This window comes from Lipotes vexillifer, unplaced genomic scaffold (assembly GCF_000442215.2).
Source record: "Lipotes vexillifer unplaced genomic scaffold, Lipotes_vexillifer_v1.1 scaffold459, whole genome shotgun sequence".
Taxonomy (NCBI): Eukaryota; Metazoa; Chordata; class Mammalia; order Artiodactyla; family Lipotidae; genus Lipotes; species Lipotes vexillifer.
Genome location: NW_006769874.1, coordinates 3332362 through 3353944, shown reverse-complemented (window position 1 = coordinate 3353944; position 21583 = coordinate 3332362). Strand labels below are relative to the sequence as shown.

The window sequence follows — 21583 nt, the reverse complement described above, 5'->3', positions numbered from 1 at the left end:
AGACAATAGAGCAGCTGTCTTGCCCTGGTACTCTGCATACCAGCTGTCCACCCTTATCTACACACACACTTTCTGGGTATTAAGAGGTGGAGCTTTGTGCATAGAATTGGGAAGTGGGGGAGGAGGAGGGGGAAGGACTTCTGACCCTCTCTTAGAAGAAAAGGGGCCGGGTGGGGGGGGGGGCTTCCGCGCTCTTTTGTCCTGGAGCCGCTGTGTTAAGAAGAATGCTCCTCCTGGGCTGAGTAAAGTCCGCGGTGGTTACCGGGCAAGACGGTCGATGCCCGGGGCTCGGCGAGGCTCTGTGGTGGAGCTGGGCGCGGTCTGTAGCCCTGTTGTGCTGGGGGCCGCTCTGGTGGGCTTGACGCTGTGCCTTTTCTTCTCGCAGCCATCTGCTTGCCGGGGTGCGATGAGCAGCATGGGTTTTGCGACAAGCCAGGGGAATGCAAGTAAGTTTGCAAGAGCTGCTTTTTTCTTTTTCTTGCTGTCCTTTTACGCCTAGTGTATTAGTAAAGCATCTCTAGATGCCCTTTTGAAAACTGCAGGTAAGATTAGCTGGTTGGAGGGGGCTGTTTTTCTGCGTTTCTACTAAATAAATACATGGACGGGCATAGGGTCAAGGGCTGTCATCCAGCTAAGCTCCTCAGTGGCTGTGGAACTTACAGATGGAGATTTAAAGAGAATTGGCACCGAAGAAGAGAGAGTTTAGTTGGTTCTCAAACTTCACAGCACGTTAGAATTACCTAGAGATGCCGCCCCGGTTGGCCCTTGTACCCAGAGTCAGACCCTCTGACGTGGGACGAGGGCCTCCACGTGGTTTAAAGCTCCTGAGGACGGTCCAGTGTCCTGCCTCGTTTGAGAAGCAGCGGTGTTGATGCTGTTGGAAGACAGTCTCTCGTGTGGGGGAAGGTGTCGCCAGGAGGCCGGTAGCGTCAACGTCCAATGACTGTCCTCTCCTCCAAGGTGCAGAGTGGGCTGGCAGGGCCGGTACTGTGACCAGTGCATTCGGTACCCCGGCTGTCTCCACGGCACCTGCCAGCAGCCCTGGCAATGCAACTGCCAGGAAGGCTGGGGGGGCCTTTTCTGCAACCAGGGTAAGCCTCCCGTCCCCGCCAGGCAGCCTGGCTTCCCGGGCGCTGTCACGGGAAGTACGCGCTCCCGAATTTAACCCCGGGCCTCCCTCCTCCTCTTCCCGCCTGCACCCCCGCAGACCTGAACTACTGCACACACCACAAGCCCTGCAAGAACGGGGCCACCTGCACCAACACGGGCCAGGGAAGCTACACTTGCTCTTGTCGGCCTGGGCACACGGGGGCCAACTGCGAGACGGAGGTGGACGAGTGCAGTGCCAGCCCCTGCAGGAATGGAGGGAGCTGCACGGTGAGTCTGGCCACCGTGGGCTCTCCTGCCGAACCGGGAACCCTGGTTTGAGACAGGCCGTGTGGGTCCCTCGGAACGACGTAGGAAAGCTTTCTCCATCTTCTCCGTCACTCAGGACCTCGAGAACAGCTACTCCTGCACCTGCCCGCCTGGCTTCTACGGCAGGATCTGCGAGCTGAGTGCCATGGTGTGTGCCGACGGCCCCTGCTTCAACGGGGGACGGTGCTCGGACAACCCCAAGGGAGGGTACACCTGCCGCTGCCCTGGGGGCTTCTCTGGCTTTAACTGTGAGAAGAAAATGGATTCCTGCAGTTCCTCACCCTGTTCCAATGGTAAGGGGGCCGCCTGACCCATCCGAGACGTTGTCCAGTGGTCCACACTGGTGAGAACGCGTCAGAAGCGCAGAGTTTAGTTTCAGGCTGAGTTCATCACTTTGTGATTTGCCTTGCGTTTCAGAAGCCCTTTCGTCTGAACAGTGAGAAACTGTTCATAGAAATCTCATCCCCAAGTCTGGAAGCACCCAGGGAGCTAGGGAGGCAGGCAGGGGCATTCCTTGTCCGCAGGGCCCGGCGCAGGTGGAGACGCAATGACCTGCGCGCCGTCCTGCGGCGCCTGGGGTGCCCGAGACTCTGAACATCAGCGGGTCAGCCCCAGCGCCAGCCCAGCCACCGCGCTTTTGGAGGGAAGCCCAGCTCTGCTCTGTCACCAAGCAGAGCCGTCTGCTGCGAGGATGTATGGTCTCCACGAGTTGGGGGGATGCCCTAAGCAAACTCACAGAGGGGGAAGCTGGGCCCCAGACAGGCTGGACCATTCTGGAAGCTTCTGGAGCTTCTGCGTGGGGTGTGATAATCGATGGAGAGGAATCAGCTTGCTTTGCTCTCCATGTTCTGTACAGAAGGTGTGGCAGTCCTGAGGTCAACTCTTTCTCCTGTTGGTTTCCAGCCACTGAACCAATAGAGCAGTGGATGCTTCATGTCTAGAGAGGAAGAATAGGGAGGTTTAGCAGGCTTGGCTCTGGAAAGACAAAGACCAAACCCCAGCCTCCTCCCTCCCTTCCTTTCTTCTTTTCTCTTTCTTTCTGTTTCAAGTCTCACTTGTCACTAACTGTGTAACTGTGGGCAAGCACGTCATCCTCTTTAAGCCTTGGTTTCCTCATCTGTAAACCGGGTCCTTTGTTGGCTTGCTGTGAAGGTGAATGCAGTACTGCAGGCAAAGCGTGTTGCACGGTGCATGTCAGGAGGTATTAGCCTGTATTTTTTAGGTGATTTATGGGGCTCGACCAGAAACTCTGCCCCGGCCCTCGCCGTGGGCTTGTGTTTGATGTATGTTGTCTTAAGCGGCGGCCTCTGTCCGGTCTGCCCCTGTGTCTCTGCTCTGGTGTGTGACGCAGCGGCCGGGGCAGCACGTGCTTCAGGGCATTTTCTGGGTGACAAGCCACTGCCCTTGTCCGTGTCCCAGGTGCACGGTGCGTAGACCTTGGCGATGCTTACGTCTGCCGCTGCCAGGCCGGCTTCTCTGGGAGGCACTGTGACGACAGCGTGGACGACTGTGCCTCTTCCCCGTGTGCCAACGGCGGCACGTGCCGGGACGGCGTGAATGAGTATTCCTGCACCTGCCCCCCCGGGTACACGGGCACAAACTGCAGTGCCCCCGTCAGCAGGTGTGAGCACGCACCCTGCCACAACGGGGCCACCTGCCACGAGCGGGCCCTCCGCTACCTGTGCGAGTGCGCCCGAGGCTACGGGGGCCCCAACTGCCAGTTCCTGCTCCCCGAGCTGCCCCCGGGCCCTGTGGTGGTGGACCTCACCGAGAAGTACGTGGAGGGCCAGGCTGGCGCGTTCCCCTGGGTGGCCGTCGGTGCGGGCGCGGTCCTCGTCCTCACGCTGCTGCTGGGCTGCGCTGCCGCCGTGGTCTGCGTCCGGCTGAGGCTGCAGGAGCGCCGGCGCCCCGCCGACCCCTGCCCGGGGGAGGCGGAGACCATGAATAACCTGGCCAGCCGCCAGCGAGAGAAGGACGTCCCTGTCAGCGTCATCGGCGCCGCGCAGATCAAGAACACCAACGAGAAGGCGGACCCGCACTCGGAGCCCGGCGCCGAGAAGAACAGCCTCAAGGCTTGCGACCCCGCCGTGGGCTATAACCTGCTGCAGGACCTCAAGGGAGCCGCCGCCAGCGGGGAGCCCCACAGCAAGCGCGAAGCCAGGCGCCAGCCCCGGGGCTCTGCGGGGGAGGACAGTGCCCCGACCCTCCGGGGGTGCGTGTGCTGCGGCCGAGGGCGCGGGCGGCCGGGCGGGCGGCCGGGCAGGAGCCCGAGCCTCGCGGGGCGCCTCGGGCCGGGCGGGCCGGGCGGCCGGCCGTGTTCCTCCAAGCTCTGGTCATCGTACTGTTGAAAAATGTGTTCACGTGCTGACTGTGGTTCCCTTTCACCTCCCGTCTAGGGGAGAAGCAGCTGAAAGGAAAAGGCCGGAGCCTGTGTCCTCCACTTCGAAAGACACAAAGTACCAGTCGGTGTACGTCATATCCGAGGCGAAGGACGAGTGCGTCATCGCAACTGAGGTCAGCGCGCGGCCGCCCGACCCACCCCGGCCCGGCCGGGCCGGAGCTGGGCCTATGACTGGCGCTAACCTCCCCTCTGTCTCGTGGCCCCCTAGGTGTGAAGTGGAGGTGACGTGGCGAATTCCCGTTTCTCTTAGAATAAGTGAACTTCCAAGGATATCTGCCCCGACGATGCTGCTGAGAGGAGCGGAGGTGCTCGTGACTGCTGCTGGGAAGCCAGGTCCTCTTCCTGCCGAGGGGGCAGCCGGCAGGCGTTCCAGGCGCCTGTCGCACTGCCTTTGAGGACGTTTCCATTGCACTATGGACAGTTGCTTTTAAAAAATATATATTTAAATGAATGGACTTGATCACTACGTAAGAAGCACGCACTGCTTGAAGTGTATATTTTGGAGTCTTATGAGCCAGTCTTTTCTTGAATTAGAATCACAAACACTGCCTTTATTGTCCTTTTTGATACTAAAATGTGTTTTTTCTAGGTGGAAAAAAATGTGCGTTATTTTTTGGATTTGTAAAAATATTTTTCATGGTATCTGTAAAGCTTGAGTATTTTGTGATGTTCATTTTTATAATTTAAATTTTTGGTAAATATGTACAAAGGCACTTCGGGTCTATGTGACTATATTTTTTTGTATATAAATGTATTTATGGAATATTGTGCAAATGTTATTTGAGGGTTTTTTTTTTTTACTGTTTTGTTAATGAAGAAATTCCTTTTTAAAATATTTTTCCAAAATAAATATTATGAACGACATCCAGAAGTGTACTTACTCACCCCTCGTCAGAGCAGACTTTCACTCATACTTGTCCGAGGCCGTGAGGACAGAAACGGCCTCTGCTTTTCTGTTTCCCAGGTCTTTGCATAGTTTCATTGGATTGATGAAAAGCAGCTTTCCTCGCTCCTCTGCCCACCTCAGAGAACCCTCCAAGGTCACTGTCAGGAAAAGGAAGGGGCAGGCGCAGTGCTGCTGGTCGCTTGGTTCCCTGAGCATCCCCTGAACTGCACGGAAACCTGAGGGCACAGACGCCCGCACCTCACGTCCGGTCAGTGCTGAGAAGCCTCGGAGCTGGTCACCTTCCATCGGAGCCTTATTTTTATCAGGACTGGAACAAAGCCTCATTTTGGATTAAATACCCAGGGAGCACTTTAATGTTGTCATGACAAAGGCTTTCTGGTCCTCGAATAATACTTATTCATTGGTTTGTGGGTTTATCTCTAGCTAATTCAAAAGAGTTAGTTGCCTCCTAATTCAACCACAGTTGCCGTGGGACAGACTACAGCAATGATAAAAACACTCTTCGTGGGTGGTTACTACCTGCCAGGCCACTCCTCCACGTGAATTATCTCATTAATCCTCCAAGATAGTAGCTTCGTTACTCCCATTTTATAGCTGAGGAGACTGAGGCTTGGGGAGGTGAAGGTACTTGCTCGGGGTTGGTAAGTGGCAGTCAGCATTCAAATCTGGGCAGTCTGGCTCCAGACCCTGGTTTGATCATTATCTGTCAGAAACTCAGCTTCTTACTGAGAACAAGACAGGGATTTAACAGACCGCATCACTGGTGCCATTCAGTGGTTCCAAAGGATCCGTGCAGATGGTCAGCTCTCGAAGACAAGTTAGTACTGGGGAAAAGTGGTTTAATCCTGGGGTCAGAGGGGAACAGGCAGAGGGCTTAACTAATTAGAGGGAAGAGGTTGCCTTTGTCTCAGTGACTGTGATGAATTTATTCCATCGGTCGTTATTGTACAGTCAGAAATTCTGGACTCTTCCTGCAGAGGAAACACAAAGCACGTTGTGTGTCAATCAGTCCTGATGCCCATCCTCGTGTGTGTAAAGGATGGAGATGCACGTGCAGTGGACTGGAGACCAAGATAACAACATAGGGGCCAGATGGCACCCAGGAGCCACCCGGCTGGGGCTTCTGCCTCTAAACACAACCCCATCCATTCCCCACCCCTCCGGCTTGTTATTTTGGAATAACTGCTCACGGGCAGAAACTCCAGTGGAGAGACTGCATCCACGGAAAGAAGTCAGCGTCGGGCCCAAGTGCGGCTGAAGGAGATTTAGGCTCTAAAGCTCCTCCACACTCAAACGGTCCCCTGCTGACTTTAAGGGTTAGCAGCATATTCTAGACTAACTGAGGGGGTCACCAAGGTTGCTTTCAAGAGGCTACACGATCTGGTGAAAGAGTGAGGTGAGCTCAATCCAGTTTACGCTTGTTAACCTGGAGTCATTCATAGCTCCCTCTCACTTTCAGCAGCGACCTGACGCGGATAATAAATTAAATGGCTTCTCTATTTTCAAAAATATGGAATATTCTGGGATTCTTGCAAAGCCCATTCTATGAAAGAACCTCAATGCACTTAAAGATAATCTCACTTTCATCTTTCCCAGCCTTCTAGTAAAATCAGGGAATAAATTCATCTTTCATCTAGGTAAGCAAATAACACGGCAAACTGAGACTGAAAGGTGCAGCTTTGGAATTGCCAGCCAATTGGCAATTGGTGCACGTGGTTCCCTGGGTCCCTCCTGAGACTTACGTTTTAATTGGACATTTAACCAGACGGTCCCTCAGCTTTCAGGGTTTATGGCATTTGCAGGGGGAAATTCAGGTACATTGACCAAAAATATCCACATAAACACATGGGTATTTACAGACAAATGTCCACAATTCACCTCCCAAGCGACACCCAGCATGATTAGCCTTGCTAGGAACCAGGCAGGAAGGAGCATCTGTGACAAGAACAAGGAGGTGAAAAGGCAGGTCCCTTCAGCGGGGGTGAAGCTGGCGCTGGACCTGTGCTCCCAAGTTCTGAGGAGCATCGAGCGTGGGTGACGCCTGCCCGAGGGCCCGGCCTGCAGGCCTCAGCCCCATGCTCCAGGCACTGAAAGGAAGGTGGGGCACACATACTTTTCCTTAGGCCTTTTTCCTTTAACTTTTCATAGGGACATAATTTTGGACTTCCAGAAATTCTGCAAAGAATTCTCGTTATGACGATGGCTGTCATGTCTGTCCTCCTTCCATCCTGACTGGCTGGCCCTCTGCAGTCAGGACGAGCGGTCCTTTCTTGTCCACAGCAGTGTAGATGCCGGCGTTACTCAGTGGCTCACAGTCTGCTGCTGCCCCAGGGTGGGGTGGTCCCCACCCTCCCGGGTGTGTCTTACCTTCAGGCTCACAAGCCCTGCTGGCCCAGCTCTAGAATTGGCCCCTCTCAGTAACCCTGGTTCCATCAGTGGAGGAGGGAGGCAACTGTGTTTCTCATTTGAGCCTGACAGCAGCCGGCAGTTACCGAGATGTAAATTGTGTGACCCGTGTACAAGCCCCAAACAGGCCCTTGAGCGAGTGTGACTTGGGTGCATACTCTGCGTCGCTGAGTAGACAGCCAGCAACACAGTGAAGGAAATAGTTTTGCCAAGAAAACTGAACTTGAATCTGGTCAGACGCCTTGATCGAGTTACCCGTTGACAGGAGTCCAGGGCGCTGAGGACACAGTCCAGACACCAGTAGGATCTGCTTGGCCGAGTCCAGGGCAGAAGGAGGGGGATGAGGGGACTCGCAGATTAGAAACGATTTAGTCAGAAAACAGTTTAAAAATTCATGAGCTGACTGGAGAGATGTAAAGCCTGACTGGATGTTTAATGGTGTTAAGCAGTACTTGTAAATTTTTTAGATGTGAGAGGTTATTACTCTTATGTCGAACAAAAAAAGAGTGCTTAACTTTTAGAGAAAAATTCTGAAATATTATGGATGAAACAATATTATGTCTGGGATTTGCTTAAAGGTAATGAGACGGGGTGCTGGCAGTGGGCGGGGTGCAGGTGAAACACGAGGACTGCTAGTGGACAGTCGCGGGGCTGGCTGTGGGTGGAGCTGGCTGCACCCTTCTCGCTCCTTGTGTGTGTGTTGGAAACTTGCCATAACTAAAGGCATTAAGATGATTTACACAGTGAGTGCACGCACCCAGGTGACACAGTCACTGGTGCACGTGTAACGCTGTGTCTCGTAGATGTGCGAGCACAGTGGATTTTAGGGAGGTTTCCGGTCTTCGCACGTTCAGATGAGGAATCTTGTGAGACCAAACCAAGGCAATCCTACGGCTCGAGACGCGGCGGGGCTTGTTCAGGGCTTTGGTGCCAGATCCAGGCCCTGCCCCGCTGGCCGGGCTCAGTGACAGATCCAGGCCCCGCCCCCGCTGGCTGGGCTCAGTGACAGATCCAGGCCCTGCCCCGCTGGCCAGGCTCAGTGACTGTCAACTCTGCTGAAAGATGATGGTCTTTCCTGAGCAGCTTTGCAAGGACCCTGCTCTCCACGTGGCTCCAGAGGCTCCCAGAGCACAAACCCGAGAGTGTCGTTCCTGCTAAAACCAGCTAACATCTGCTTTTAGCATAAAGTTCAAAATCCTCACCTTGGTCTGTCAGGCCTTGGTGTAATCCGGCTCCTGACCGTCTTTCTGCCTCAGTCTGTGTCACTCTCCCCACTGTCCCTTCCGTGCTCAGCTCCAGCCACACTGGCCGTCGGCATGCGGCTCTGTACCCCTCCCCGGTTCCAAGACTAGGCTGTCACCTCCCGCCTGCTGGGCCGTGCTGCGCGGCTCCTCCCCGAGCACCTGCTGACAGGGAAGACCCCTCTGGGCCTCCAGCTGGGGTACCTGGCCTGTCACAGTGCTGTCCTCTGGCCGGCCTGTGGCTGAGTGTGTGCAGCGACTGTGGAAGGCCTGTGTGTCCCAGGGGCGGGCAGGGTTCTCACCACCTCCAGGCCCAGCTTGGAGCTTGAGCCAGAGCTGTCGTCTGTGCACACTCACCACACGGGAGGGAAATGCATACAAGCGTGTGAGGATTTGGTCATGACAGAAGTTTTATTCCTCCCAGTGTGACTGGAACTTTGGGACCATAGCATGAAGCCAAACATAGATATGATCTGAGTGGGAGACCACATTACTTTGTTTTTATTCTAATAAGTAAAAGGTCACCTAGACACAGAGTGTGCCGTGAGGATGTTTGCTTGGTATCCAGCCAACGGAGCCATATGCAGTTAGTAATTTCTTAGGCTGTGAATTTTGTAGAAAAACTGTAGGGAAGTTAAACAACTTTCCTAAAGGGCAGCTGCTGGATGTCTGTAGAAACACTGAAAAGGAGAGCGGGACTTGGAACTTGGGCTGAGCTGGGCCCCGAACGTGTGGGTGTGCGTCTGTGGGACGTCAAGCCTCACGCGACAGGTGTGCGCACCATGGTACGCTCGACCGTGCCAGGCAGTTGTCATCTGGAAGTAATTAGGAGACAAAATTTTTAAAGATGATGCGTGTCCATGCAGAATATCAGCATTTCCCCCCAGAACAACCTTGAGTTACATTCATTTGCTCAAATAAACCAATATTCCATTTTGGAGAAACCTATCTGACCTGCATCACCCTGAGAGGTGGGGTGGTGTCGTCCTTGCCTTTTCTTGCTGGCAAGACTTGAAAAACAACCACACTCTCTTTCTCACCTTTCTTGTTTCTTAAGAAAACATCCTCTGCTCCACATCTGGCATTTGCTGATTCTGCATTATGGAGATTATAATCTTAAAAGAAACGGGGGTGGTGTCCCTGAAGGTGCCAGCATGAAACAGCATTTTAAAAGGTACGACGCAAGCCTCGGGATCTCTTTCTTTTCTGAAGCACACAGATGAACACGATGATGCCACGAGCGGCACTCCTAAAGGGCACCGGGTTCAGGATAAGAGCAGAGAGTCCAAAACAGCAGGGACAGGATGCACGGGGACCAAGGCGTCGCCCGCAGCCTCGGAAGGCTGGCTGGGCTGGTGGTGGGCTGCTGTGGTGGCTGAATGTCCTTGTGATGTGACCTCTGAAGACCACGTGAACGTGCAGCGGGAACAAGCGTGGAGACCTAGAAAGCTGCGGGCCTGCTCAGGTTCGAATTCTCTGCCATCAATTTTTGCTGTCTATGTCTGTGCTACACACGCACTGGCTTCTACCTCTCATGTGCTCAAATCAATATTAACAAAAAGTTAATAAATCTTTAAGTTAACTTGAACTTTAAAATGACTGGACCAGAAGGGAGAGTGTCAGTCCTGGGCACTTGACCAGAACTGTCGTGGCTTGTGAGCTCGCATCTTCGGAGACGGAATTGGAAGCTGAGACTTTCTGCCATTTTCTGGGCCCAGCGGAGCCACGCGGGGCTTTTACGGGAGCGGCCTGCGATGCGCTTCTGTAGCACCAGTGGCGTTTCCACGGGCCCCTCGGGCTGCTCTTGCTGCTGCTCTGGAGGCAGGGACGGCGCCCACGACCTCCTCCAGAGTTAGAATGGATTCCCGGGACTTTGTGAATTCAGCCCTTTCTGAGAAGCTTGGAAACAGCTTGGGAATAAAAAGTCAAGTTAAATGCAGCATTAAAAAGGGCGTGTTCATAAGGGGAAAACATCCTAAATTTAGGAGGAGTTTAAGATGGAAGAGCCAGGTGCGCTCCCTTTCCGCTCCTTTTGACCCAGGAGAGGGAAGGAGGCTGGTCACCGCCAGCAGAGCAAAAGGCCCCGCGTGCATGGTCCTGACCCAGCAGGACCGCGGGCGCTGGGCTGCTGGCGATGGTCTGACCAGCACGCACGAGGGAGAGGGGCAGGGTCACCGAGGCTCCAGAGGCAGGCGCGAGTCCGTCTTGGCCAGCGCCCCCTTCCAGGTGGAGGCGCTGCCCTTGGTCCCGGTTCTCAGGCCTCTCTGCTGGCCCCACCCTATTCCAATGGCATAAACTCGCCTCTCGTTCCCAAGAGGGCCCTACAGAAAGTAGGACTCTTCCACGCCACTGAGGAAGGGAGGTGGACTCAGTCCCCCATGGCTCGCGGTGGGGACTACCTTGTGAGGCTGTCCTGGTGGCCAGGTGCTCCCCTGGATGCATTTGGCGTGTCCCCCAGCAGACACACTGATGTCAACAAACTGACCCAAACAGAACTTGGAAGGTGACCGCTTTGCAGTTCCCCTTTCCTCCCTTCCTGCGGTGCAGCTCATTCCAAGGCCAAGGATGCTATTTTTATTTATCTGCTATTTTGAGTGATCTTCGGGTGGATCGCTTTGACAGCCCAGGAGGTGCCCCTTTGGGTGTGAGGCAGCCCGGACCCTCCTGGGCTCCCAGGGCCCCTGCCGTCCTCAGCGTGGGTGAGCCTGGCCTGAGGCGGCAGAATTCTCAGCCGGAGGAGGATGCTCTCCCCGCAGCTGTGCCCGAGCGTCTTTGATCTTCTCCGTTTGCAGGCATTCGGATGGTTGTCGGTCTAAGTATGTTTCATTGAACAACTTTGTACATAAATCGTTGTGATTATGTCTCATTGTTTCATTATGATAAATTCCTAGTAGTGGAATTAGTCTGTCAAAGGGAATAAACATTATAAAGACACTTACGATTTTTAAATTCCCACTAGAAAATTTGCACCAATTTGTAATCCTGCCGGTTGTTCACCAACACAATGAATCATGATTAAGAAGTTCATTTTCCAATTTGATTAGTGAAAACAGTGATCCGAATTATTCCACTTTAACCTGTTTAGTGGAGGCTTGAGTCCTGGAGGCCTTACTCTTTCCACGGCACCTGCTGTCCACCAGTGCGGACCTACTGTGCGTTGGGCATTTCATAGACATCTTTAAGGTGAGTTCATAACACACCTGGGTGGAGATAATTATTTCCTTTTCCTGAGGCACAGAAAGGTCACAGGTTCAGTGAAGGGCCCAGCAGGCCAGCCTCTGACTGGTGAGGGCTGGCATCCCTGGGAGAACATCACAGACACCCCCAAGTGTGTTTGCAGCCAGCACTCTGCGTGGCTTGGGTTTTCTTCATGGGTGGGTATACTTTTTGTGTTAATTTTTCTAAACAACGATATTGCAGTATAATTCACACATGGTAAGATGCACATATATTAAACCCACAGTTGGATGAATGTTGAGAAACACGTACACTCATGAGATCAGCTCCACAATCAAGATGGAGGACTCCCACCCCCATCGCGCCAAAAGCCCTGGTGCACAATCCCTGCCACGGGTCAGATGACTCTGGTAATGGAGGTGCTGGGAGCTCGCGCACGTGGACCCTTCTCACCCCGCTGGCCCTGTCTCTGCTCACATGTATCACACGTCTCTTTTCATTGCTTCGGAATTTTGCAAGAACTGTTCCACCCAAGCCCCCTGACTGAGGGAGGTAAAGGGAGCCCCACCTTACCTCTGCCCATGGGGAAATTGGCCGCTGCACAGTCTGTCCTCTGCTGACCTCGTCACTGACTCAGTCTTGGCTCAGAGAACCCACCCCCAGCATGGAAGCTGATCCCCGACATGGATGCTGATCCCCGGCATGGAAGCTGGTCCCCGACATGGATGTGATCCCTGACATGGATGCTGATCCCCGGCATGTAAGCTGATCCCCAGAATGGAAGCTGATCCCCGGCATGGAAGCTGGTCCCCAGCATGGAAGCTGATCCCCGACATGGAAGCTGATCCCCGGCATGGAAGCTGATCCCCAGAATGGAAGCTGATCCCCGACATGGATGCTGACCCCCGGCATGGAAGATGATCCCCGACATGGATGCTGATCCCCGGCATGGAAGCTGATCCCCGACATGGAAGCTGATCCCCGGCATGGAAGCTGATCCCCGGCACGGAAGCTGGTCCCCGGCATGGAAGCTGATCCCCGACATGGAAGCTGGTCCCCGGCATGAAAGCTGATCCCCGACATGGAAGCTGGTCCCCGACATGGATGCTGATCCCCGACATGGATGCTGATCCCCGGCATGGAAGCTGATCCCCGACATGGAAGCTGATCCCCGACCTGGGTGCTGATCCCCGGCATGGAAGCTGATCCCCGACATGGATGCTGATCCCTGACATAGATGCTGGTCCCCGGCATGGATGCTGATCCCCAGCATGGAAGCTGATCCCTGACTTGGGTGCTGATCCCCGGCATGGAAGCTGATCCCCGACATGGATGCTGATCCCCGGCATGGAAGCTAATCCCCGACATGGATGCTGATCCCTGGCATAGATGCTGGTCCCCGGCATGGAAGCCGATCCCCGACATGGATGCTGATCCCCGGCATGGAAACTGATCCCTGGCACGGAAGCTGATCCCCCACATGGATGCTGATCCCCGACATGGAAGCTGATCCCCGGCATGGAAGCTGATCCCCGACATGGATGCTGGTCCCCGGCATGGAAGCTGATCCCCGACATGGATGCTGATCCCCGACATGGAAGCTGATCCCTGCTCTAGATGCTGGTGGCCTTTTTCAGCTTTCCTTTTCCCGTGGCTGCCTACCCCCTGGAGCCTCCCTGGGGCTGCCTCAGTGCCTCGCCTACTGCGCCCCTTCTGCTTCTGGAGACTGCTCCCTCTCTCCTTTGAGGGCCAGGCCTCTGGTGGACGTGGGGTTCTGGTGCGGCTGGGGGAACAGGATGGGAGCGGTGGAGCAGGCGGCCTCTCCCAAGCGGCTTCACAGAGGGATCAGGAAGCAGCCAAGGTGTCCCTGCTCTTCCTCGGGCTGCTCCTTGTGGTGTCTGCGTAAACTTTCATCAGTTGCCACCAAGACCAGGGTCACGGGGTGATTGGTTGGGATCAGGTGGGGAAGGAGGATGGGGGCTCAGGCTGAGGGGTCAGGGGAAGCGAGAGGCCCAGAGGGCAGCTTTGTTTGAGTGGAATAAATGAAATTCTACGAATCAGCAGCAGGGATGCAAAGGACCATGCCCCTCTTTACCTGCTTCCACCCACCCCCCTCCCGGCTGTTGGCAGAGAAAATATAAAGCCACCCGCTGCAGCGCAAACCAGAGGGAGTTCTGGGTAACGCGTCTATCATGTCTCTCCCGACACTGCTCCGTGCCCCTCATACCCGCCGTAGCTTAAAAAGTTTTTGAGACCTAAAGACACCTTTTTAGACAGACCACCTGGTGAAAGCAAGGAGTTCTGCCTTGGTTCATTTCACATGAATTCAGTTTACATCGGAGCACTTGGGCGCCACTGCTCCGCCCTCTGGGGCCTGAAGCTCCAAACACCTCACCGTGAGCATCGTGGGTCAGCCAGGTGGCTGCCTCTGGGGTTTGCTGACACCGTGGGAATCCCAGAGGACATGCCCCATGCCACTGTGGAAATTCCCAGAGGACAAGCCCCATGACACCATGGCGGCGTTCGTTAAAGCTCCCAGCCTGCGGCTTCGTCAGCTGACATCAGGGACACAGCGCTGGGTCTTTGCTGGAGGGTCAGCCGCAGGAGAGCTAGGGAACACTCGCTGGACAGAGAAACAAGTGGGGTTTGCTGGCCTGTCGCCCTGCCGGAGCCCAGACGGCAGAGTCAGATGGTAGTTTTGTCTTCTGGTTGCAGCTGGAGACAAGCTGGAGGCCAGAAGTCCTGCCCCTGCGGCGCCGGCCACCCGGTTACTCTTTCTGCAGCCCTCGCGCACCGGGGGGGAAGGGAGGCACTGTCCGTGCAGCCAGGGCACGGGCCGGGCACCGAGCCCACAGCCCGAGGGGTCCAGGTGAGTGGTCAGGCGGGAGCTCGGGCCCACGTCGGCCACGGGTGTCAGCTCCATGCAAGGTGGGATCTCTGTGTTGCCACCCTGCAGGCGGGGACACAGGTCACTGTCACAGGAGGCCGGCTCGAGTTCCTGTATGCCGAACACCTGCCCCCAGGCTCTTGGCATCTGACACAGCGAGACGGCATTGGAACAATTCTCCACTCAACATTAGGGTTCAAGTGATCTGATCACACTGATTAAATTAGGCTGTCATCACGAACCACCTTCTGACGCTGCGCTGAGGAGTCTGGCGTCAATAAAGCGTTACTCTGTGAAGACAGAAGATTCAGGAGCGAGACACTGAAAGTTGCACGGTACTCTAATTGTGAGTTGACGGGTGTCCGGGGCCAGAGGGAAACAGTTTCAGGACGACAGTGACTGCCGGCGTGTGGTCCCGCCAGGACTGGAAGCGAAAACGGCAGGCGTCAGTGCTGCAGAGGCGGCTTCCATGCCCGCCGTGCCAGCCGCTTGGATGGCTGCGCAGAGGGTGGTACCAGAGGGGCCCTGCCTGGGCCCAGATGCCGGCCAGAGGCCAGGCCTCCCTCCTGCCCTTTAGGGTCAAGCCTCCAATCCGCTCCTCAAGCGTCCACCCAGAACTGGGGTCCCTGCTCTGCACCAAGTGCATTTCATTTAATTCTTATTTTCAGATGTGGAGGTCGAAGCCCAAGGTCACAGCACCAACAGAGAGACCAAATCCCAGAGGTTTCTGAGCTTCCCCCATCGCACGGCTTCCCGGTGGCCAGTGGCAACATTTAAACACCTTTTGAAAAGGATTTTCAACATGCTGCCATAGTTCTCGGATTCTAAGTGAGAGACACAATTTCTATCCTATCAGCAGGGAAACGGAGGCTGGGGCTGCCTGTCTCCAGTCCACAGGGCCTCTCCCTGGGTCCCCGTATGTCCCCACTTATCTGCAGACCCACCCCTTCTGGGGGGGAGGTGCCGCGCTCTGCACCATGGCCCAGGAGGCCTGTTCCTTTACGTCTCATAAAGCTGGCATCCCCTCCCTATGCCTGGCCCCTCTGCGGATAAGCGCTCTCTGGTTGCTTTTGTATCTCTGGTGCCCATCATCTCCGAGGTCCCAGTAATCATGGAAGAGAGGAAGGAGAAGCCTGGGAACACGGCCAAGATACGGGGCTGATGGGGAGCTTCTTTTCTCTCCTGCGACACCGGGCCTCTGTGTGGCATTATCAGTAGCGAGGAGTCACTGCTGGTCCTCTGCCCACCCACCCATTAGGTGTGCTGAGCTCAGTGCCACCAGCTCCGAACACTTACAGACTAATCTTCTCAGCAAGGTCTTCCTTCCAGCATCAAAGCCCCTCAGGTCCTGGGATTAGCCTTCCGGAAATGACCAGAATTTACCTGGGATATTAATAGCCCTCACCCAGAGCTCGCTGACACTTGGCCCTGGGTTAAGGGCTTTAGAGATGGAAAAATTGAGGCAAATAGATGTTCAACCACTAGGTCCCACAGCTCGCCAGGGGTCAGGTGGCCGTGAGACCCAGGCCACCCAAGCTTGACTCAGAACCACAGACGTGGATGCTGAGACACTGTGATGATCCCAGTTTTCCTGGGTCGCCGGCTCTACTCAGTGCTGACAGCCTGCCGTCTCCGCAGGAAATCTAACGACCTCTAGAAATTTGGGAAGTTCTAGCAAGTAGGTCTTGACCTCTTGCTACACTTTCACTTTCTTGCTTTGGTCTACTGAGGAACTGAAAATTCCAAATTAGCATGTGACACTCATTCAGATCAATGGGATTTGTGTTGTTTGTGCATTTTCCCACAAAACTGGCAAGAAAGCACAACCCGAGGGAGCCTTTGTTGATCCAGCCTTGCTTCTGGAGGAAGGACATGCCCACTGGGAAGCTCTGTCCCTGCGGCTGGACCATACACAGCACGTGGGTCTCCTGACAGCCACTCAGGACTATGTCCTGCCCACCTGTGGCCTCCTCATGGCCCTGTTCACTCTGAGCCCGGCGTCTTCCATGGTAGGTGCTCATCAACACCTGTTGAACAAATTATTGGCAGAAAGATGTAAGTGGAAGAACCCCTTCTCAGCCGTCCTTTCTACACCCCAGCGTCCTAGAAACAGAACCCAGTGGATGGTTGGGTGAAGGGCGTCAGTGGCGTGGATGACAGAAACCGATCCAATTCAAAGAGGTCGTTAAAAAATTACATGGATCAAGGATGTGGTGGACAGGAGAAGGCCCAGAGTTGTCCACCTCCTGGGCCCCCAAACCAGTGAATATGTTGCTTCATGTGGCAACAGGACCTGCCTTTGTGATCAGTTAAGGACGTGGGGATGGGAGGTTATGCTGGGTTACTGGGTGGCCTGACGTAATCACAGGGTCCTCGTACAGGGAAGGGGCGGCAGGGGGGTCAGGCAGGAAGGAGAGGTGATGGTGGAAGCAGAGGTTAGGACGAGAGAGATGGCAGGATGGAGGACGGGGCCAAGGGCCAAGCAATGTGGTGTCCTCGAGGAGCTGGACGAGGCAGGGAATGAATTCCACCTGGAGGCCCCGGAAGGATCAGCCCTGCTGACACTTGTACTTTGCCCAGTGGGACGTGTCTCAGACCTCTGCCCTTCAAAACTGTAAGATGACACACTTGTATTGTTTTGAGCCACCAAGTCTGTGGCCATTTGTTACCGCAGCAAGAGGAAGCGAGTATGCGTTTAGGTCCTCAGGGGGCCTGCGGACTGACTCAGGAAGAAGTGAACCTGGCTCCAGCAGCGGCCAGTGTCTGAGGGTGGATCCTTAGAGTGTCTCCAGGGCCCTGAAGACCCTCACTCCAGATATTTATTCTATGAGAGTGAAAACTGCAGATAGGTGACACCTTAGTCCTTGCAGAAACGGGCCCTGGGCGGGCAGGGAAGCAGGGAGGGGGCCAGGCGGGGTGGGATGGCCCGCGGCCTCCCCTCGTGCAGCCTGGGGAGGCTGCTTCTGCCGCTGGTGAACCTCATGGGCCCTCTGTCCCCGCAGCAGTCAACTGTGCTCCAGAACCCAGGGTATTTCTTCAGGGAAAACGCTCAGTTCTTCCCAAAATGCCATGAGAACTGTAATGATGGGAATAAATAACAGGTGCTGGGGCAGCTGCTCTGGTTCCCGGCGCTTCTCCTTTAAATGTTTTCTGTGGGGTACACAAGGGCTTGCAGAAGCATTTTGCTCTGAAATATTCCAGGAATGTTTCTTGCTTTTTCTTATTACAACAACAGCTTTAGTATTTATAAGCTGATTCCTGAGACCCGCAGCAGAGCTGGAGAAGTGACAGGTTGGGGAGAGTCTAAACTGCAGCCCCCTGCAGTTGCTTTGAAACAGCAATTGGTTCTTCATGGCATCTTTCTGAGATGACTGTTGTTTCCTAGGCTGAAACCGCCCCGCAGAGCTGTGTAGACGGTACGGGCATCACGCACAGGCGTGCTGGGTGAGGCTCGTGGGTGGTGTGTCTGCTCCCTGGGCTGCACCCTCCAGCTCCCACATTCCTGGTGGGGTCTGTCCTGAAGGTGGGTGGGTCGCAGACAGCACCCTCTCCCTCACCACCAGTGGCACCACTTTGTGCTGGGCCCGGATGAGCAGAGCAGACGGGATTCTGGCGCTCCTGGCAGAGCGTTTATGGCCATGAGACAGCTGTGAAGTGTCCTGCGTTCCATGCACAAAAGACAAAACAGGTCACAGTGTTTGCTGAGCTGGGTCTCTGTTATTAGCTGGGTTCTGTGTTCTTAGACTCTGAGACACCAAATGCCAAGAATTTCTGCGTGATATTCTCACTCGCTTTTTGTGTGCCTCCTGAAAACGCGATGAAGTCACTTTAGCTATTTCTTTGGTTTGATGACTGCAAACTCCCCTCCTGACGCCTTGGCCCCGACACTGGCTGCGTTCAGGGTGAGGGCCGCAAACACTTTTCCTGCCGAGTTCTAGGGCTGCTCTCCAGTGTTTGCAATAACAGGGCTGCCTGTTTACCACGGGTTCTAACCTGTTCAGTGCCATGGGGTTGAGTGTTTGAGACCAAGAGCCAGGAGCGTGCTCACCCTGTCAGAGTTCAAGTGCCAGGCACCCCCGGGCATCACATTCAGGGCAGGACTTGGGCTCCATGCTGTGTTGTGTGGATAATAACAAGCCACCACATCCTTGACTTTGAGTTAAAATCTCTGGGCTTCTTTGGTGTGGGAGAGCGAGAGTCTAGTCTTTTGCCTTTTTCTGCTGTTTATTAACTCAAAATGAGATGGGAAACTCGCCAATCAGTTCAAGCCACAAACTCCGGGGCTTCTACTGAGGACGTGTCCCTTTCGGGTCCTGGGCAGTCCCGTGGCCTCCCCTGTCACTGAGCCTGTTGGGTGTGGTGCCCGAGTTCACCCCACAGGGCAGCCCCCCAGGGGTGCACCGTCCTGGGGGTCCTTGTGGCTGCAGCAGTTCCTGGGGGGCGGGGAGTGACCCGAGGGCCGTTCTGGATGCGACTCTGAATCACTGGTGGGTTTGCAGGCTCTTCCCTTGGGGGCAGCGGCTTCCCTTAGAACCAGCTGTAACTTGCTATGCTTCCTGGGTACTGGGTTAGTTCCTGGGGCTGCCGTAACATGGTACCTCAAGCCGGGTGGGCTTAACCGACAGCAATGTGGACTCCCACAGTTCTGCGGCCAGAATCTGATGTCGGTGGGGCAGGTCCCCTCTGGAGGCTCCGGGGTGGTGAGCACCTTGGCGCTCTTGGCTTGGGCGGCGTCACCGCCGCCTCCAACTTCTCAGGCCCTTCCCTGTGCATCTTTCCACCTCTTATTATAAGGACACCAGTCACTGGATCTAGGGCCACCCCACTCCGGTATGAGCTCACCTCCATCCTGAATTGCCTGCAAAGACCCCATTTGCAGACAAGGTCACGCTCTGAGGTGCTGGGTTTGGAGGGATCTCATTTAACCTACTATAGAACAGTCATTATAATAGGTGAAATGGCTTCTAAAAAGGCCTTATCTGCTTTAAATTTTCCTCAGTGAGTACTTTCTGAGGACCTACTTGTTCAAAGCACCCAGGGAGTAGAAATGAAATAGAAAAACACAAGAAAAGACAAGACGCAGAAGCTGTACGTGAAACTAGGAAAACACCCCAAGACAGTCCAGTGAGTAGACGCATGATAGAATGTTCTAGACTGGACACCAACAGACACCTCAGGAATGACCAGGAGCTTCTAAATTGTAAGGAGATTGGTCTTATGCCTACAAAATCCCGAGACAGAACAGGCGGTAACAATGGCTCTCATTTCTGGTTCTGCTGAAGGACCTGCTGGTAGATGTGGGATTCATCCCGGGGATGCAGGTGGGAGGCTTGAGCAGCCCTCTGGTCTCTCGGGACCACGTCCAGGCAGCAGGGAAGAAAGTCACCTTTCTCTTGGTCTAGAAAAATCCATTCCACAGTTTTCACCATCGCTTACTGACAAATAGGATTTTAAATCCCTTTATCTGGAGACAGAAAGTGCATGCTCGTGGCGAATTATTAGAGCTGATCCTCTTGCAGCTGTTAAGGGACACATGCAGAAAAAAAAAAAAAAAAGCCAGTGACATCTGGTCAGCATTGATATTTTGTGACAGAAGTATTTTTTCCTGGGGGGTGTTTTCTAAGAAACCACATCTCAGAATCCCCAGTCTCTCCAGCCCTCAGCCCCTGACCTTTGACCTCTTTGAAAAACAAAGAAGAAAGTGATCATGTTGACGGAAGCCCCTGGGCCCAACCTGGGCGCGTAGCTGGCGACTGGGGGTCAGCCAGCGCGGGCCCCGCACTTGCTTCCAGGTCCTGCCGCAGCCCTGCCCTGGGGGGCGGGAGGGGCAGGCATAGCCCCTGTGCCCGCCTGCTGGGCTGGTGCTTCCCCCAACTCCATTCGGCCACTCCCCCTCCCCTGCCCTCCTAACCACTGTGTTCTGGGGGATTTAGACTTTAACTTTTTAAAGTAAATTAATGTCCAGTAAATGCACTAATGAAACTGATTTTCCTCCTGTGGAATCGTCAAGCCTTCTTTGCCTCATCTTCCCAGGTGCGCCAAGGAAACAGGCCAGTTTTGAAAGGGAAGCTGAGGAGGATGCGCTGTTTCCAGACTGGTGACCCCCTCCCCCAGGAGCTGGGGCTGCTGGGATGTCCCTCCGAGGGGCCCCTGGGGGTACGGGGCGTGAGCTTGGTGACCTGCTTGAGGGCAGCTCTGGGCAGGGGCTGGGCCCACTCTGCATGTGTTCAGAGAACCGCCCCCGTGCACGAGGACTGTGGGTCCCCTTGCGGGGGACCACACACCCAAGCCTCTCATTTCACAGACGGGGAGACCGAGGCCGACTCCTGCCGCTCTGAGATCCTCTGTCAGCCGGGCAGCCCCAGAGCCTCCAGGGTGAGCCCCAGGGCACAGCGTCAGGGGCGCTCCTGCCCCCTCCCAGCTGGGTATTTCTACGGAAGTGCACACGGCCGGTTTGGTAGATGATAGAAGCCTCAGAATGGCAACGTGTGGGGAAAAGCTCTTTTCTGGGGTCAGCACAGGATAGGAAAAGACTTGGCAATTACTTCAGTAACAGAGCTCAGAGAAACACGAATCTCTGTTTGCGAGTCCTGGTTTCGGGAGCCAGGGAATAGTTAATAAACCCCCTGACACCTTCCACCTTTGTCACCTGGGGGTGGCCGGGCTGTGGAGCGGCTGCTAACATGAGGTCGCTCAGAAAGCAGCAACGGCCCTGTGGTCCTGGCAGTTCTGCTGCAGCTGATGCGCCCCCTCCTCTGTCACCTGGCCGCCAGCTCTGTCCCCGGTGAGAGCGCATCGTCTTCTCCTTTTGAAATTGCACAGACGCCCAAGATGCCCCAACTGAGCTCAGGGAAGTGAAGCTCGTTCTGTGTGGGAGACCCTGAGAACGGATGTTGCACGATGAGGTTCAGGTTACTGAAAAAGGCCCAACTCCTCCTCAGGATTTACTCCAGAGAACGGAGTCGACGGAGGGGCCTCGGCGCCCGTGGGGGAGCAGGGGCCCGGCGGGAGGTGACCGCTCAGGGTGTGAGGCAGTGGGCGCCGTGGTGGCTCTGCTTCAGGTTGGTAACTGTCCGCCCAGTAAGTGTCCGCCTTGTTTTGAACCGATGATACAGATGATAAACAAGTTGGAATAAAAGCTCCCACTC

At 55.0% G+C, this 21583-nt stretch overlaps 1 protein-coding gene across 1 annotated transcript in view; it reads left to right on the top strand.

Annotated features, from left to right (window-relative positions):
* The window catches only part of DLL1 (delta like canonical Notch ligand 1), a 13080-nt gene extending 8399 nt beyond the window's left edge, over positions 1 to 4681 (top strand). The window contains exons 5-11 of the mRNA XM_007445925.1: positions 386 to 446; positions 961 to 1091; positions 1208 to 1377; positions 1493 to 1709; positions 2836 to 3628; positions 3813 to 3930; positions 4026 to 4681. Coding sequence (XP_007445987.1) covers positions 386 to 446; positions 961 to 1091; positions 1208 to 1377; positions 1493 to 1709; positions 2836 to 3628; positions 3813 to 3930; positions 4026 to 4031 — 1496 coding nt within the window. The 3' untranslated portion in view covers positions 4032 to 4681. The remainder of the gene's footprint in view (positions 1 to 385; positions 447 to 960; positions 1092 to 1207; positions 1378 to 1492; positions 1710 to 2835; positions 3629 to 3812; positions 3931 to 4025) is intronic.
* The last annotated feature ends 16902 nt before the right edge of the window (positions 4682 to 21583 follow it).